This window comes from Botrytis byssoidea (assembly GCF_014898295.1).
Source record: "Botrytis byssoidea strain MUCL 94 chromosome Unknown BBYS_021, whole genome shotgun sequence".
NCBI classification, from domain to species: Eukaryota; Fungi; Ascomycota; class Leotiomycetes; order Helotiales; family Sclerotiniaceae; genus Botrytis; species Botrytis byssoidea.
Window position 1 is genome coordinate 607,077 of NW_024065862.1, and position 15,138 is coordinate 622,214.

A 15,138-nucleotide genomic window follows, 5' to 3' on the forward strand; every position below is an offset into this window, starting at 1 on the left:
TCAGCAGTTTCTTTCAGCGATGACTGCACGGGCGTATAATTCTCGCTCAGGGTGTCGGAGAAGAATAATTCATCCCCTCCGGACAAAACTTGTAACGCTCAATGGTGGGGAAATTTGGCGTGCTTTCGTTAATAGCTCGGAAGCAGCCTGAATTTGCTACGGCCCAGCTTCTCAGCTTCCCCCAATCGTTACACATTCTTGTCTGACCGATCCCAGATGTTGGATGCTCTTTTCCTTTCTCAGAGTTTAGTCGACCGGTATATCTTGGGGTGTCATCGGCATTGCATATTACTTCTTCACGAAGCACATTTAGGCAATGAGACACATGCTCGAGTGGATATGTTAGGGGCACATTATCGTATGCCTCGAGGACTAAGTTTCGGACAAGTTGCTACCAGGATGTATCAGCGATGTAAGATTGTAAGTCACCGTTACACCTACAAGGCAGTGAAGGTTGTGAAAGCCGTTCAGAACGTAGATGCCTTTCGAATGATCCCAGGGCCAGCGCTGTGCCGGAAGCAGTCCTTTTGATTTGGCGTACTCGTCTGTCAAAGCCACGAGTCCGACTTCCGAGTCAAGATCCGGTGAGCTCCAAGCTGCATCTGCAATGGTTCTATTCTCGTTGGTGAATAGGTTGTCTATGATGAAAGGAGTTGATATGTTTCGCACAAGACCAGCTGCCATCTTTGTTAGCTAAATTTAACAGTACTTAATGGATCCCAGCAGCATACTGTATTTGGTGGGTGTTAATATGGATATCGACATCAATTGCACGGTCTGGTGAACCCATAGCGCATTGAACAGCAGCGAAAATGAAAGGAAAATGCCGAGAGCAAAGGAAACCCCTTGGAAGTAATGAAGCTGTCGCTGTAGATTGAGATACATCAAAGTCTCGATATCATCATCTGTATCATCTTGCTGCACAATCTTAGATTCCTGCAGAGCCATTGCGGAAGGACGTGAGAGTAGGCTTCATCGCCCCATGAGTCAAGTGAAACTTATAAAGGGCCGCGATAGCGCGCCTTCTTTTCTATGGCACACTACTTGGAATTCAAATAATATTTTCCAAATCATGTTAAAAGAGGTGCTGAGTAGACACTGCATGGTTCTATTGATCCCTCACTTCTTCAAGGTTAAAGCGGCCAGCTCAATTTCTGTACCGGATCTCAAACCCCTACAGACAAGGGACATCGCAAATATGTAAGCCGGAGGTTGATTACAGCGACCGCCCAAATGAAACCCTTGCGCGGCTACAAGTCTGCAACGGTATCTGGATGTTATTTTGCAGATCTTACCTAGTTTAATGCAAAATGCACATATGTAGGTTGGTGGCATGTCATGCAATATGTATGGCTTTCGGCCTAATAATCCTCGGCATACCCCTGTCGATAACCGAGAACGGCAGGTCAGATAAGAGATAAATTATATACTGTACATGGTTGAGAAGCAAAACATCAAATAGCAGATTGCGCGGTTCAATAACCTTCGACCTGTTCTTCTATGGTTGTAAACTCTGTAGCTTTGATTTATTTCTGCGCGGCGTTAAAGCTACCTGAACATCCCAAAGGATACGTATGGAATCCACGTAACTATCTTCACCCCTTCTAATCTCTTGATAAATGCAAAATTCCTGAGACCTTGCCTCAACAAGAGATCTCTCGATCCGTGGAAGCCCTTATTCCGCAAGTGACTCCGCGTCTCATCGGTTACCTCTCACCATGTTCGATTTCTTGCCCACGTTCGTGTACGCTCTACCTTTCATTCTGCTCGTTTATGTTTCGAGCCGGCTCGTCTCGTCTAGAGCAGCTCGTAAGATCATCGAACAACATGGTTGTGAGCATCCTCCATCATATCCTCAAGCCAAGGTGTCTGAGCTTATAAAATCACGAACAGACGCCACCAAAAATGGCAGCCTAATGGATCTATACATGGAACACTTTAGCTTGTATGGAAAAACATGGGAAGAACATTCTCTAGGCGCAAAAATTATCAATACAATGGAAGCACGCAATTTTCAACAAGTCACCGCACTTTCCTTTCAAGACTGGGGTAAGGCTTCCACCACACATTCCAGTCCTTTCTTCGGCAAAGGCATATTCTTCATGAATGGCGCCGAGTGGAAGCTTGCTAGAGAGCTGGTTCGACCCACATTCTCGAAAACTGAAGTATCGGATGTTGAGATTATCGGAAAACACGCGGATAGACTGATTGACATAATTCCTCGAGATGGATCTACCATTGATCTCCAACTACCTTTGCGAAAACTGGTAATGTTTCTTGGTCCCCTACCACATTCAAATCTGCTTACAAAATGTATAGTTCCTTGATACAGCTACTGAATTCTTAATGGGACAGTCAATCGATTCTCAATTAGACAATGATCCAAATAACTCGGCGAAAATACTTGCGGCATTTGACACTTCACTGGCTGGGGTAGGAAAACGAAGATTACTCTCAAGGTTCAAGCGCTTTATGCATAACTTTGACAAGGGCTGGAAAGAAGCTTGTGGGTTAGTTCACTCATATATTGACGTCCATGTTGCTCGGGCTTTGAAAGAAACTGAGAATTCCGAATCAAGAGCTGGAGCCATGGATGCTGACACAAAAAAACCCACACGGTACATTCTGCTGTTGGAAATGGCCAAGCAGATTCGGGATCCCGTCGCACTTCGATTTCAGATTCTGAATGTATTTATACCAGCTCGTGATACAACAGCTGTCATGCTTTCAAACACACTCTTTCATCTTGCAAGGAATTCAGATATCTGGACACAGCTCCGAAATGATAGCTTGGTATTAGGCGATCGACCTCTAACCTTCGAGGTCCTCAAATCACTTCAACTATTCAAATACGTTCTTTTTGAAACCCTTAGATATCAAGGACCATCTGGACGAATTTACCGAACCGCAACACAAGACACGGTTCTCCCTACCGGTGGTGGACCTTCGGGAACATCCCCAATTTATGTGGAAAAGGGGACAGTAGTTGCTTTAAACTTGTGGGGTCTTCATCATGACGAAGATATCTGGGGGCAAGACGTAAATGAATTCAAACCTCAGCGATGGTTCGATCCCAAAAAGCAGTTTCAGTGGGAGTTTGTACCTTTCCTCGGAGGACCAAGGATTTGCCCAGCTCAACAGCAAGTGCTTACTCAATCGATATATCTCTTAGTTAGACTGACGCGAGAGTTTACCGTCATTGAAAATAGGGATCCGGTCAAAGAATATGTCGGTAGGGTCACAGCGTTGACGGAGAGTAAAAATGGGGTGAAAGTTGCATTCCGGGTATAATTAGCTCATCAATGTTGAACGTGGCCTAAATGATGATTCGTCTACTTAATCTACACATCATTTGCTGTGTATTTCTCTAATCATGTCGGTATTCAAGATAAATTGAAGCTGCAGTAATATTCTTGCGGATCGGTTCAATACAAGTTTCGAAGCTTGAAGGATAACGGTCTATCTCGAAACCTACAACTGCTACAGTGTATTCAATTCTTATACCCATAATTTTAAGCATAAAATTGTATACAGAATATTGACTCATAATTATTTTTTCACATATTTTCCAATATTTCTTGATGAGAAAGATGTAGAGAATTAATTTTTCAATGGGATTATTGAATAGAATGTGTTCAACAGGGCGAGAATTATTTTGCATACCCTCTCAAGATCAAGACACAGCTTGTCAACTACATTTTTTTTGATAGAATATAATAATGCTTTTAGTAACAATCAATAGTGCCCTTGTAGCTAGCTACTTTATGGAGAGTTAATCCTAAATCCTCCACCGAAGTCAAGAACTCTATTTCAGTCGCTGTGTATCTTGAGAATGACTCAGCCACTGAAGTAGCCATCTGGGCTATCTCATACATATACCATCACAATCTTTGTGACGATTGCGATAAAGTCTTTGTGACATGCACATCATTTGGAACAGAGACTTGTCCCGTGCTCTCCAAATCATACATGGCATGTGTTTCAATAGCCATGACATCGTCAGGTCTCAAGTTAGACAATGAAGGACTCTCAACGCTTTGGTTATCCTTGCTCGATTTCGATTTTTGGTATCCTTTGCTGTTTTGAGAGCCAATGGATCGAAGAGAAATAATACTGCGTACACTGCGAAGTACGTTCTCCGGTGTGACTTTATGCGAAAGGTAGTAAAGCGTCGGAAGGTTGACTGCAACGCAGCTGAGACCTACTTCCAGAATGGATAAATAGATAGATTTCGTATTTGTTACTATGTGCTGTCTGTTAGATTCATGATCTTTCCAAGTTAAGCGAGCTCGCGACAGCTCGGTGCCTTTGATTGGAAACTAGGGGCTATCTACTCACGTCTCGAGTCAACTTTCTTGGTCGCAGGAACTATTTATGAGGTTAGTATTCTCCAAATTATATAAATCTAAATAGAAGGAAGGTGAATTTATATGAGAAAATTCATACGATTGTCGAGCTCCACAAAGACTGCCAGCCTCGCAATGCAAGCTCCGAAGCCCCTATAGTATGGTGTGTTAGCTAAATCAAAATATGCCAGTGTTGATCAATACTAGCATCTTTGAAGCTAATTCAGAATGGGTAATGACTAACACAAATGCTAAGAGAAACACTCCAATAATAGCGAAACGACGTGTGAGAGTCGTTTTGATCGTTAAAATCTGCAATCTGTTACCGCGTGAACTCGTAAAATCAGAAAAAGCAAGAAGTATTTGACAGTATCTCCTGTTAAAATTGCAACATACTTGAGGGATGGGAAGAGCGATGATCCAGAAGTCGAGTATAGAATCCGAGATAGACAAACTCAGCAAGAATTGGTGAGGTCTTGTTCCACAATACTTCATGAATACCGCTTTGCTAGAAGTCCATAGGGCCGAGAAGTGAGATCCACATGACAATCCAAGCAGTATACAAAATGCTGCAACCCAAAGAGAGCATATGACGATGCTTATAATAACAAGTATTCGGAAGGCAGTTCGGCGCCCATGGTCGCAAAAGATCCGATAGTAGAAGCACAGTGCGCTAATCTTGACACACCCTAGAGTTAAAATTGAGAACAAATCGAAGGCGAAGTAGAGCTGAGCTTGTGTTAGTTCTTATCATGGGCAGCAAGATCAGATCATGAGCACCTTTGATGCTATAGGAGCAGTCTCCAAAGCTAAAGATTTTTCACTCGGCGTTGAGTAGCCTAGGATCTTTTTGTTTGTGCCTAATGAAAGAGATAAGTAAGCACTGAGAGTCAATAAAATGTAAGTTCGCCCCAACGCCGGCCAAGAACAGTAGATTTGTCTCACCATAGAGCGCAGTGCCACAGGTACCGCCAAGCAGTAGCTATATATTCAAACTTCAAAGTCAGTCCAAGAGTAATGTAGTAAGGTCTACCAATTCCTATGACCCGGCTAGGCTAGCTTCAGAAACAAAAAGAACAGTTACGTACAAGGCATGGTATCATAATCCAGTCATCTGTTTTTAATGGCGCTTCTTGTACACGGCGAGAATAAAAGCGTAGAGCAATAGACAGAGTCGAGAGTGCCAGCATGCTACTGGCAACAGCAGTTAGTCCTTCATGAGATGTGGTAGACATGTTGGACGCTTCAACTCGGCTTCAAAGCGAAAGCTTATGAAATGCTGAGAAAGATTCCGAAGAGGTGAAAGAAGTGGATAAAGAGAACGTCTCAAGTGAAATATAGGACATCTATAAGCGTTAGTTTAAGCTCATTGAGTAGGCCTACATTTTTGCTGCGCGGATGCGTTTCCCGGTGCCGTTTAGAAGCTTGTTCTTATCGCAGTTCTTCCGAGTCTTAATCTTACTTAGAATTAGCCTGACCATAATTGATGGTGTGAACTGTGAGATAAGAATCGTCAAGTCGAATTAAGCCTTGTGGCCCGCTCTTGGAGGGTGGCTAGACGATCATTTTACCTGCCACTAAACACGGGAAGCATTTTTCGTGTTACGTCGTATCTTACCCCGGCTCGGAACTAGGATACCGGCCATACGGGTAAGGGTTCCATCGACACAACCAAGGAAATAGCCGAGGCCTTGTTAGCATCCCCTCACCCCACACCCCCCATATCTTATTTAATTGACAAACCTGTTGACAATTTGTTAAATTTCGACACAATCCTACGAACAAGGTAACTCTATAGTACCCTGTTTTTTCACCTGTAGAGTATGTTGGTCTAGTCTTAGAAACATATGTACCGCGAATTATCTCAACATCAACAATTGATTTGAATTCGCGATGGCTTGGCATCACTCTGAGCTTCCTTATCGGTTCACCACGCCTCAAATACGCGTTACAATCACATGCAAGATTTAACACTTCTCTCTTTCGAGGATCATTCGACCGGGAGGATCGTCATGGTTTGGTCGAAATCCAGTCACTCTAATTATTCAGGAACTTGAAGAATGACACATCCATGCCTTTATTGATAGGGGAATGCTGAGTGTGGTATATGTCAAGGAGCAATATAGACATCTCATCTCACCGGAGTATTTCGCATGTTTACCCGGACCCGAGTGTGTGCATGGTCAGTTGGATACCTTCAGCTGCAGTTGGCTGTCTGTTGGAAAGCTATGCACCAAATCACTACCTCGGTAGACATGGTAATTGGATACCTTGCTTGGGAAGATATCAATCGAGGCCAAGAGTGACAAGATCTGTGTTGATCGCAGTTGCTGCTTTACCAAACGGCAGGGTATGTTTGAGATTAGCCTTTTTTGTTATTGCATCAGCGTTGTCGTTGCTTCACAGCGAGTCATCACATTGTAGCTGGGGTTCTCTTCAAATATACTTTTACTTTACCTCCTTGTACCTTTCGTTTGCTTGTTGGAGTTGCTGTGACTTGTTGTTTGATTTTAGGCACACTCACTTCCCAGTGGTCGGTGATACAATCGCTTGACTAAGAAGCTCATAGAGTGAGTTGAGGGTGGCACTCAACGTGTAATACTTCGAATTAAGATATACATATATAAGTAGATACAGGTTCCAAGAGATTGGCACAGATGTATTCATTTGAAGCAAATCATCCCAAACGTTTATAGGCCAAAATCAAGCTGTCCAACAACACATCAGGTTCAACCCAACAATCATGTTATTCTCCACACTTATTACTTCCTCTTTCGCGGTCCTCGCATTAGCAATCCCCTTGAGACCCCGCTCTGGTACGTGCTAGTCCTCAGAAGACTATGGTTTATTTGTGGCTTCTTTCAAACCTCATCTATTTCTGATAAATATTTCTGACATCATGTTCTAGTATATGATATTGCTGTCGATGAAGTCTCACCGACCCCTCTGATTGAATGGTCAGACACAAAAAGAATCGCAAGAACAACTGCCGACGAAGGAGAAGCTTCACTTGCCCCAATAATCGAGTGGGCAGATACAAAGAAGACCGCAAGAACTGTCTCCGACGAAGAAGAAATATCACCTACACCCCTCATTGAATGGGCAAATTCTAGCAAGGCTTAGATGTTAACCAATCTTGGCTTCGGTTAGTCTCTCGAGCTAATGCCTTCAACTGATCGTTACATCACATACGTCACACAGACACTAATATGGGTTTACATGTAGATTGCCATGCCATCCTTTGCTCGTGTGCAACAATGCCATTGAAGCGCATACGGTTTTCAGGTCGATTATACCGTTTGGCTGGCTATCGGGATATAGGATGGATTTTGTCAGTCAAGAATCAGGAAGGCTTCCAATCAATGCAAGGTCGATAGAATACACTTTTTTCAAAGAAGTTGGAAATTATCTGCTTCTGCTTTTCATACATGCAAGGCTCAAGAATGCAAATTATGATGCTTTCACCAGTTCTTGTGTCATCGTCCACTACTTTTTATAGACTCCGTAGCTGCTTAGGCTGCGCAATAGTATGTGCGAGGCGAATCATGGGTTTGGTGAATAGCTTGCGGAGAAACTGTTCTTGGGGTAGACGATTTGTACGACCCACCCCTCTTGAATTCGTCTTCTCATAGCTTATCTCCCGCGTGCAGATAGCATTCAACAGAAAGACTCGTCAAAGTAATAACCAGGTCCAAATATTTTACTCAGATTCTAGTTGTTTCACTCTTCGTAATCTAGAGCGAGTATAGATCGGGTGTTTCTCCGACAGTAATATGGACAACCAAATAGTCCACGAATAAGCCAAGGTATACCTTGCACTCCATTAAATACGGTGCTATAAACCAGCTTGAAACTTACAGTAATCGCTCGAGGTATCAACTGCAGCGTGGTTCATCAGCATGTCACACCCGCTGGAGAAATCGTTCTTGTAGGTATGGAAGGGGTGTAGAATTGTCAACACTATGGCTCTAGATTATACATCGATTCACCGAAGTCGCATCTTTCATACTACCTCTTCCGAAGTATGAGGAGAGATCCTTTGATAGGTATTATTAGTTTTCCTTGGGAGGACATAGAGTGTATGTGCACCCTGCATTTTATGGAGAGATTTCTAGCACTTTTTTGATCAACCTGTCCTTCGTCAACAATTCCAAAACCCCTAGAACTTCACGAAATCTACAAAATTTGCCCTTTGAGGGAAGCCTATATTATGTATTGACACGATACACTTGTTGTCCCTAACACCACACAGTATATACTCTTACCCCGCTCCTAATAATTCTCACAATTCAAAATTCCGAACCTCAAGATACTGTCCAAAAGCATACTTTAAAAAAACACTGTCCCACACATAATACAGAATGTGGCCGAATAGATCGCGAGATGAATATGCGATATACATACAACAACAGCACAGCAAAATTGCGATCCTACCTACCAATTCACCCTGACTATACTAGCATAAAAGACAAAAGAAAAACAAAAACATACAACAGCAGGGATTCGCTGGTGGTCACCCACCCAACTACTAATCTACCGATCTAAGGCTTGTGTATGGCAGAGCGGACGGGATGCCCAATTCTCCTTAGTCTATGGTCGTATGTAACAGCAAACTACAATTGTAAGACTATATACTATATTTAACGGGCAAAAGCCTTCCTTTTCCGCCCTCCCTAGCGCTTAATCTGTAGAAATGTATCTAGCTTTGAATAATCAGATGGCTTGATTATCTTTCGTGAATTTATACATTAGTTAAAGTACCTATACATAGACAGCAATTAACTAATATTACCCAGTATGGAGCCACTTATCAGCCTCACCAAAGACAAGATCATCCATCGCGAAGCGAGAAAGGGGGGAACCCCGAGATGTCATCACGCAACAACGCGCAAGCGGTAGTGAATTATCAAAGATGTGGAAGAACAATGACTTCGAATTTTTTTGACGAATATGACTAATAAGTATGGATTGAAATGATTGTTGTACTTGAGTTTCCTGGAGATAATTTGCATCCACGCACATCCTCGAAATTCACGGTAAAGTCATTGCGCTTCCATGGGTGGTGGTATTTGCTATTTCAGAATTCCTCATCGCATGATATGAAGATCTGTTGGTTTGAGAAGGATACGGAAAGACGTAGTACCCACGTATTAGTAAGTCCTAAATGTCTATATTGTATTCTTTCTCAAGAGCTAGCTATATACAGAAAGTAGTGGGCCTTATATAGGCACTACTGAAAGAACTAGTCTCTTTCGCATTCGCCTAAAGCTCAATACAGTGGCCATTGATTGAAGTCATTCGTCTATATACTTTAATGATCTCTATACAGATTGTGCCATTTTCTAGCAACACGATCTTATAATCATCCATACAGCGCTTTCAACGGTACAGCTAGCTTGAATTGAACTTCCATTGTTGACAATCCCGCCAGATAACAACTTCAACTCAAAATATATGATATGCGAGATCCTTAACTTCACTCAAAAATATAGAAAGTATTGACTAAGCTATTAGATATAACTTTCATTATAAATTATTCTTTCAGAAATATTTATCTCATGTATGCTACAATGAAAACAATATTAATACCATTTTGTTTACTTCTCAAGTATTTTGAATTCAACTTAGCATACAATCATCAGCTCTCCTTACAAAAACAAAAGTACTCATCAAGCTACTCGACACGAACTTCATCATAAACTATTCATACACCTACATTCATCTCACAAATATTCTACAATCAAAACAGCAGCGACACCATTTCGCTTACTCCTCGGGTATCCTGAAACCAACTCACAGTATAATCCTCTCTGAATCTAAACAAATCACACTACCTTTTTCTAACCAAAAGAATAATTTACATCTCACACAAGGTACCTCTGCTCCTATCAATACATCTCGATATGATAATTTGGAGATATTAATTTATCTTCCAATTGTCGGAAATCTGTATACTTTTACAAGCAGAATAGAGAAGGTTGAAAGCCGAATCCGACTGCATCATTAGTCCTTACAGGCATGACGGGTTTCTATTCAGCGATACTTGTCGAAGTCCGAAAGAAAAAGTTCAACATTTGGGCGAGGAAGGAGGAGGGAAAGAGCTTGTATGATTACGTATAGAACCTTTATATCCGAATCCAGTCAGATGGTAGGCACGAACTTGAAGCAGCTCGAGAGTATGTATCCATCAGCGGCAACACAGAGAGATTTATACGCGAAGTGTGATCGTAGCAGGTGAATTTTGGATCTTTTGACCTCATGTATTGCCAATATGATGTTCCGTAAAGTCTGATCTTGGGACAGTATACGTAGATCTGTTTTGTTCTTCCAAGAATTTATGAATAAACTCCGACGATAATGACCTTACGAATCTCTCATATGACTGATTTGAAAGTATGGTGCAACAGAATGTCAGGAATATGACATCCATTGACATCATACCGACACTATACGAGATCTTACAATTGCATTTTGCTCTTTCCTACCGAGGATTCCGGCATCCAAGACTCCCTGTATAGATATTAATGCTCTTCTACAAGCCTCTTGCTTGCTCACGCGAAACCCATCACCGTATATTTCTCCCCACTTCTGCCGTGTTTCGCATAATTTTCTTTGAGAGACGCAGCCCCGTATTTTGGGTGGGTCGTCATAATCGGGGTAATGTTCAATAAGATACTTCCATGTCCTGTCATTCCTAACGATGTCATCAAAAAGCATAAGACATCTATTAAGTTGCCGTGTTTCATTGTGTATCAGCCACACTCGAAATCAGGCCACCAGAGCTCAAGTTTCAAAGAAGACTACAAACAGATTAATACCATGAACCTTGAGGAGGACATACCAATTGACAATCATGATACTGTATCAAATTGCGCGCTAGGATCAAATGATGGCATGATAGCGAACCCGCTCCGAGAAGTCAAGCGCTTGTGCTGCCGTCACTATCGGCTCACAAACATGATTATGATACCCTTCAGGTCCCTACGGCGAAGCTTCTGGGACTTTTGAATGTATTCCATTGCTCTCCATGGCATTCCGGGGAACCCGCTTGTTTGAGCGTCATTCCAACCCTTTGGCTTAAATTGATCTTGAGTCCGTATCAGTAAAGGTATACTCTGAAGTCAGTGGCATTGCCGCTAAGTCTTGAGCGTCGTGCTGTCTCGCCTTACAGATTCTGCGATATCATGCTTCATAAGCAAGAAGGTGTTAACGAGTATGAAACATTTGGATGAAAGACTGGACAGCCACGGATAATCTATCTGACTGGGCAGTATTCAATAACCATGATCGTTGAGACCCGCTACCCAATAGTCTGCCTCCATGGCAATGGCCCCCGGAGGGCTAGCGGAGCGTCTTCTTAAAATGACTACATTCATAACGGCAAGCCATCCAGAATTTTGGAGGTATCTATCAACTAAGCCTATGTGAATAGAAACTGGCTGTGGATTGACCATCAAGCATTTTTAAGATATTCAAATACTAAATGAACATCAGAGAAAGAGTGAGAACTCGCAAATAACAGCGACAGACCCGACTGGGATTCTGTATCTCCTCCGGAGTAGAAAATACACAGCTGTATATAAGTAGCTCAACACCACCAGAACCACCAGAGTCCCTAAACCTCTCACTCTCCAAATGAAAAAACCCCCCCACAACTTTCGGCATAGTTTCGGGACCGAAGTTTTCCAATCCCGTCCGTATTCATATATATCCAAAAGAGTCAATTTGATTGCCACTCGACACCATCACATCTCTCACATTCCCGCAATGACTCCATCCATCTACTTCACGATCTCGAATAGATTACCCGATCCCTAAAGCTTAAGTTATAATGGCCAACAGCCCTTTTCTCGCATCCAGAATGTTCTAATTCCTATAGGGCTTACTTCCCCATTCAGACTTCATATTACATACTACAAATTAACAAGTAAACATCCTAACCAACCTCAAACAACAATCTAGTCAATCTGTAACCTATTTGTATACCCGCATCAAACAACTTGTTTCCCTCATCAAGCCATGAAGTTCAGATGTTTGGACAGGGTGTCGAGTAGATAAATAGATAAATAGATAAATAAATAAATAGATAAATAAATAAATAGATAAATAAATAAATAGATAAATAAATAAATAGATAAATAGATAAATAGATAAATAGATAAATAGATAAATAAATAAATAGATAAATAGATAAATAGATAGATAGATTGATAGATAAAGCTAGCCTCCGTGCTTTTTCCAGTTTATTGAAATGTCATGAGATGGAGGACTCTGGCTGTCCGTTTCGTTTGTAGGCTGTGGATACGGAATTATGGGCCCTACGAGACGAAGCGAAATGAGGATATATGAATTGGACGGAATAAGCAGTGACATCTCCAGGTTTGTGCTTGCTCTGGAATGGGGAAATATTGTTAAAGTATCCACCCCTTTTGGGAGCGTACCAAAGATACCGTTTCCCGTAAAGGAAAGGGAAGGAGGAAGGATTAGTTGTGTTCAGTTGGTGATTGATTGATTGATTGATTGATTGACTGATGGTTGATTGATTGATTGACTGATTGATTGATTGATATTTGAGTTGTAGCTAGGTAGTATTGGATGATGGATTAGGTAGATACAAAAAGTTTATGCGGAAGGAACGAAGACCATCGTAATGAATAAGCTGAAAATAAACCTGACATCCAGCGCTTCGCCATACCAAGTCGTGATTGCGATAGCTACATAAGCACACTTACTCATTCATACTCATGCTATATACGCCGTGTACCCTATCTTTAGTTTTCCCATCTTCAACACTGCACTCCCTCCATCTAACGCTTCCATCCCATGATTCCCATCCCGCCTTACCAAATACAAGTGGAACCTACCAAACTTCTCCCTCACTAACTATCGAAAGACAAAATCAAAACATCTACCAGAAACAGCCAGCGTAATCTCAACGGCCAGGAATTCCATTACCTTTTCTAGTTGTACATTCGTAAGGTTTTCATCATTCCGTACGGTTTAAAATGAACCAACGTTAACACGAAACACTTTTTGGCCTGTACTTGGGAAGGTTAATATAAAGTCATCTTTTAGAGAGCTACATGGGTACCAAGCTTGGCAAAACACGAGATTGTGGGTAGGAAGCTACTCCGTATCTGTAATCCGTGTGAAGGCTAGAATGGGATCGAAGGCTAATGTTGGGGACTTGCGCTCAAAGAGTCTTCTAGAGTGATAAGATGAAGGAAACTCATTTTAGAGATTGAGTATTTTATTTTGGAGGAATGGAAGAGGGTGATGGATGAATTGGCATCCATGGTCCGAGACATGAAATTTCTCCTTCCTTTCGATTTCGACCAATTCCCGAAATCTCATCTCATATTGGAGAAGTGGAGAGCGCGTAGCTGGGCGTTTACAAGAGTGAAAAATCTAGAACCATCTTGTCTGTCGTGAAGGACATCCCATAGATTTTATTCAATAATACTCTTGGATTATAACTCATCAGTCCGGGGTGTTTGATAGGCGTTTGCATATTCAGGGGTAATTTTTTTTTTGGGTGCAGGGTAATGGCTAGGACGGGTGAAGATCGTCGTGGACATGAGATTGCTTTTATGCAGGCACAGTTTCATGAACCGTTGTGCGATGCGCCATATGTTCAAGTGAAGAGCTGTGCTGTGTTGTGGGGATCAGATTGGACAACGATGAAGATTTGTTTTGTAGGTTCAACTGTTGAGTCGGGCGTTTGAGCAACTGAACACTTTGGGCTGAAGAAGAAAGAAAAGATCAAGGCGGTTGAAGAAAAAACCAATGCCGTGGCCTTATGATCGGCCTTTTTATATGGATGATCAAGATTTGAGATTAGATTTGCTTTTGCTTTTACTTTGCCCTATTGCCTTATGAGGTGGTGATGCATGATGCTAAAATGATTTATTTTAAAACACTGCGCCTCGTGAACTTTACCTTACCTTGGGTTTGGTAACGATGTCATTGATTTCTTCATGGTTGCTGATACATTTTTGAAGCTTCGGGTGTCGTGAATGATGATGGCTGAGTAAATACGATGTCGAAGCAAGACGGAAAGGAGTCCGGTCTCAAACGCCAATGGAAGCTCCCGATGAAGGGGCTTGAATCGCTTGATAGATAATTGACAAGCTATAGCACTCCAGCTAATCATACTAACAAATACCACCTCCAATCTATCAAACCTTTCTTTGACCGAGTACGTAGACTTTGAGGCTTTATCATTCGACGACCATCGGACCATGAGTAAGTGAACAACAATACATGACCAGCCGGTATCGTCTCAATGAGGGGTTTTCCGTCCTTCAACATCCATCCAGACTGGGGAAATTTACACTACATGCCGAAATGAACCTTGACAGAAATTAAAGACGGTCAGATGAAATTGAAGGTCGGCCACGGAAAGCTTGGCCTTCTTGGAATCTCAATTACCTCAAAAAGTAAAATTATGAATCATGATTAATCAAAAGTTCAAGCACAAAGCAACAAAGCACAACACATCATCGTACAGAAAGAGAAAAAAGAAGTTTTGGATTTAAGAAAATCCCCTCCATCTAAGTTTTCCTTCACCAATCATTCCTATCTGAGCCAATAGATAAGTAATTTCCGAAAGTCTGTTGTTATTGATATGTGGGAAGTCGTCATGACATCTTATATACTTTTGACCAATTCGTCCAACTGTAATCTACTCAAGGAATACGTACGTCGTGGTGCAATGAAGTGACAAGATGAATCCTGAATTTCTAGATACGATACGATACGATACGATGTCAGACTATCTGGGTACCTACCT

General features: G+C 41.8%; 4 protein-coding genes across 4 annotated transcripts; 2 read left to right on the top strand and 2 right to left on the bottom strand.

Moving 5' to 3' along the window:
* Positions 1–46: 46 nt before the first annotated feature.
* Positions 47–948, bottom strand: EAE97_009362 (uncharacterized protein; the record flags this gene model as incomplete). The annotated part of the gene is made up of 3 exons (XM_038879877.1): positions 47–391; positions 442–677; positions 732–948. 3 exons carry the CDS (start codon positions 946–948, stop codon positions 47–49), a joined length of 798 nt encoding a protein of 265 aa, XP_038729433.1.
* Positions 949–1,718: 770 nt separating this feature from the next.
* On the top strand, positions 1,719–3,291 carry EAE97_009363 (uncharacterized protein; the record flags this gene model as incomplete). The annotated part of the gene is made up of 2 exons (XM_038879878.1): positions 1,719–2,267; positions 2,320–3,291. The coding sequence occupies 2 exons, from the start codon at positions 1,719–1,721 to the stop codon at positions 3,289–3,291; spliced, it is 1,521 nt and encodes a 506-aa protein (XP_038729434.1).
* Positions 3,292–3,881: 590 nt separating this feature from the next.
* On the bottom strand, positions 3,882–5,581 carry EAE97_009364 (uncharacterized protein; the record flags this gene model as incomplete). The annotated part of the gene is made up of 8 exons (XM_038879879.1): positions 3,882–4,243; positions 4,339–4,368; positions 4,447–4,499; positions 4,591–4,658; positions 4,743–5,075; positions 5,127–5,206; positions 5,292–5,328; positions 5,435–5,581. 8 exons carry the CDS (start codon positions 5,579–5,581, stop codon positions 3,882–3,884), a joined length of 1,110 nt encoding a protein of 369 aa, XP_038729435.1.
* A 1,178-nt stretch (positions 5,582–6,759) lies between these two features.
* Positions 6,760–7,920, top strand: EAE97_009365 (uncharacterized protein). Its single transcript, XM_038879880.1, has 3 exons — positions 6,760–7,162; positions 7,255–7,491; positions 7,572–7,920. Exons 1-2 carry the CDS (start codon positions 7,090–7,092, stop codon positions 7,467–7,469), a joined length of 288 nt encoding a protein of 95 aa, XP_038729436.1. The 5' UTR covers positions 6,760–7,089; the 3' UTR covers positions 7,470–7,491; positions 7,572–7,920.
* Positions 7,921–15,138: the final 7,218 nt, after the last annotated feature.

What these genes read in the sequence shown, in the direction of transcription:
- EAE97_009365 (XM_038879880.1), top strand. Translation starts at nt 7,090, where the DNA reads ATGTTATTCTCCACACTTATTACTTCCTCTTTCGCGGTCCTCGCATTA. An exon ending in CCCCTTGAGACCCCGCTCTG is followed by an intron (nt 7,163 to 7,254) that starts GTACGTGCTAGT and finishes ATCATGTTCTAG; the next exon opens with TATATGATATTGCTGTCGAT.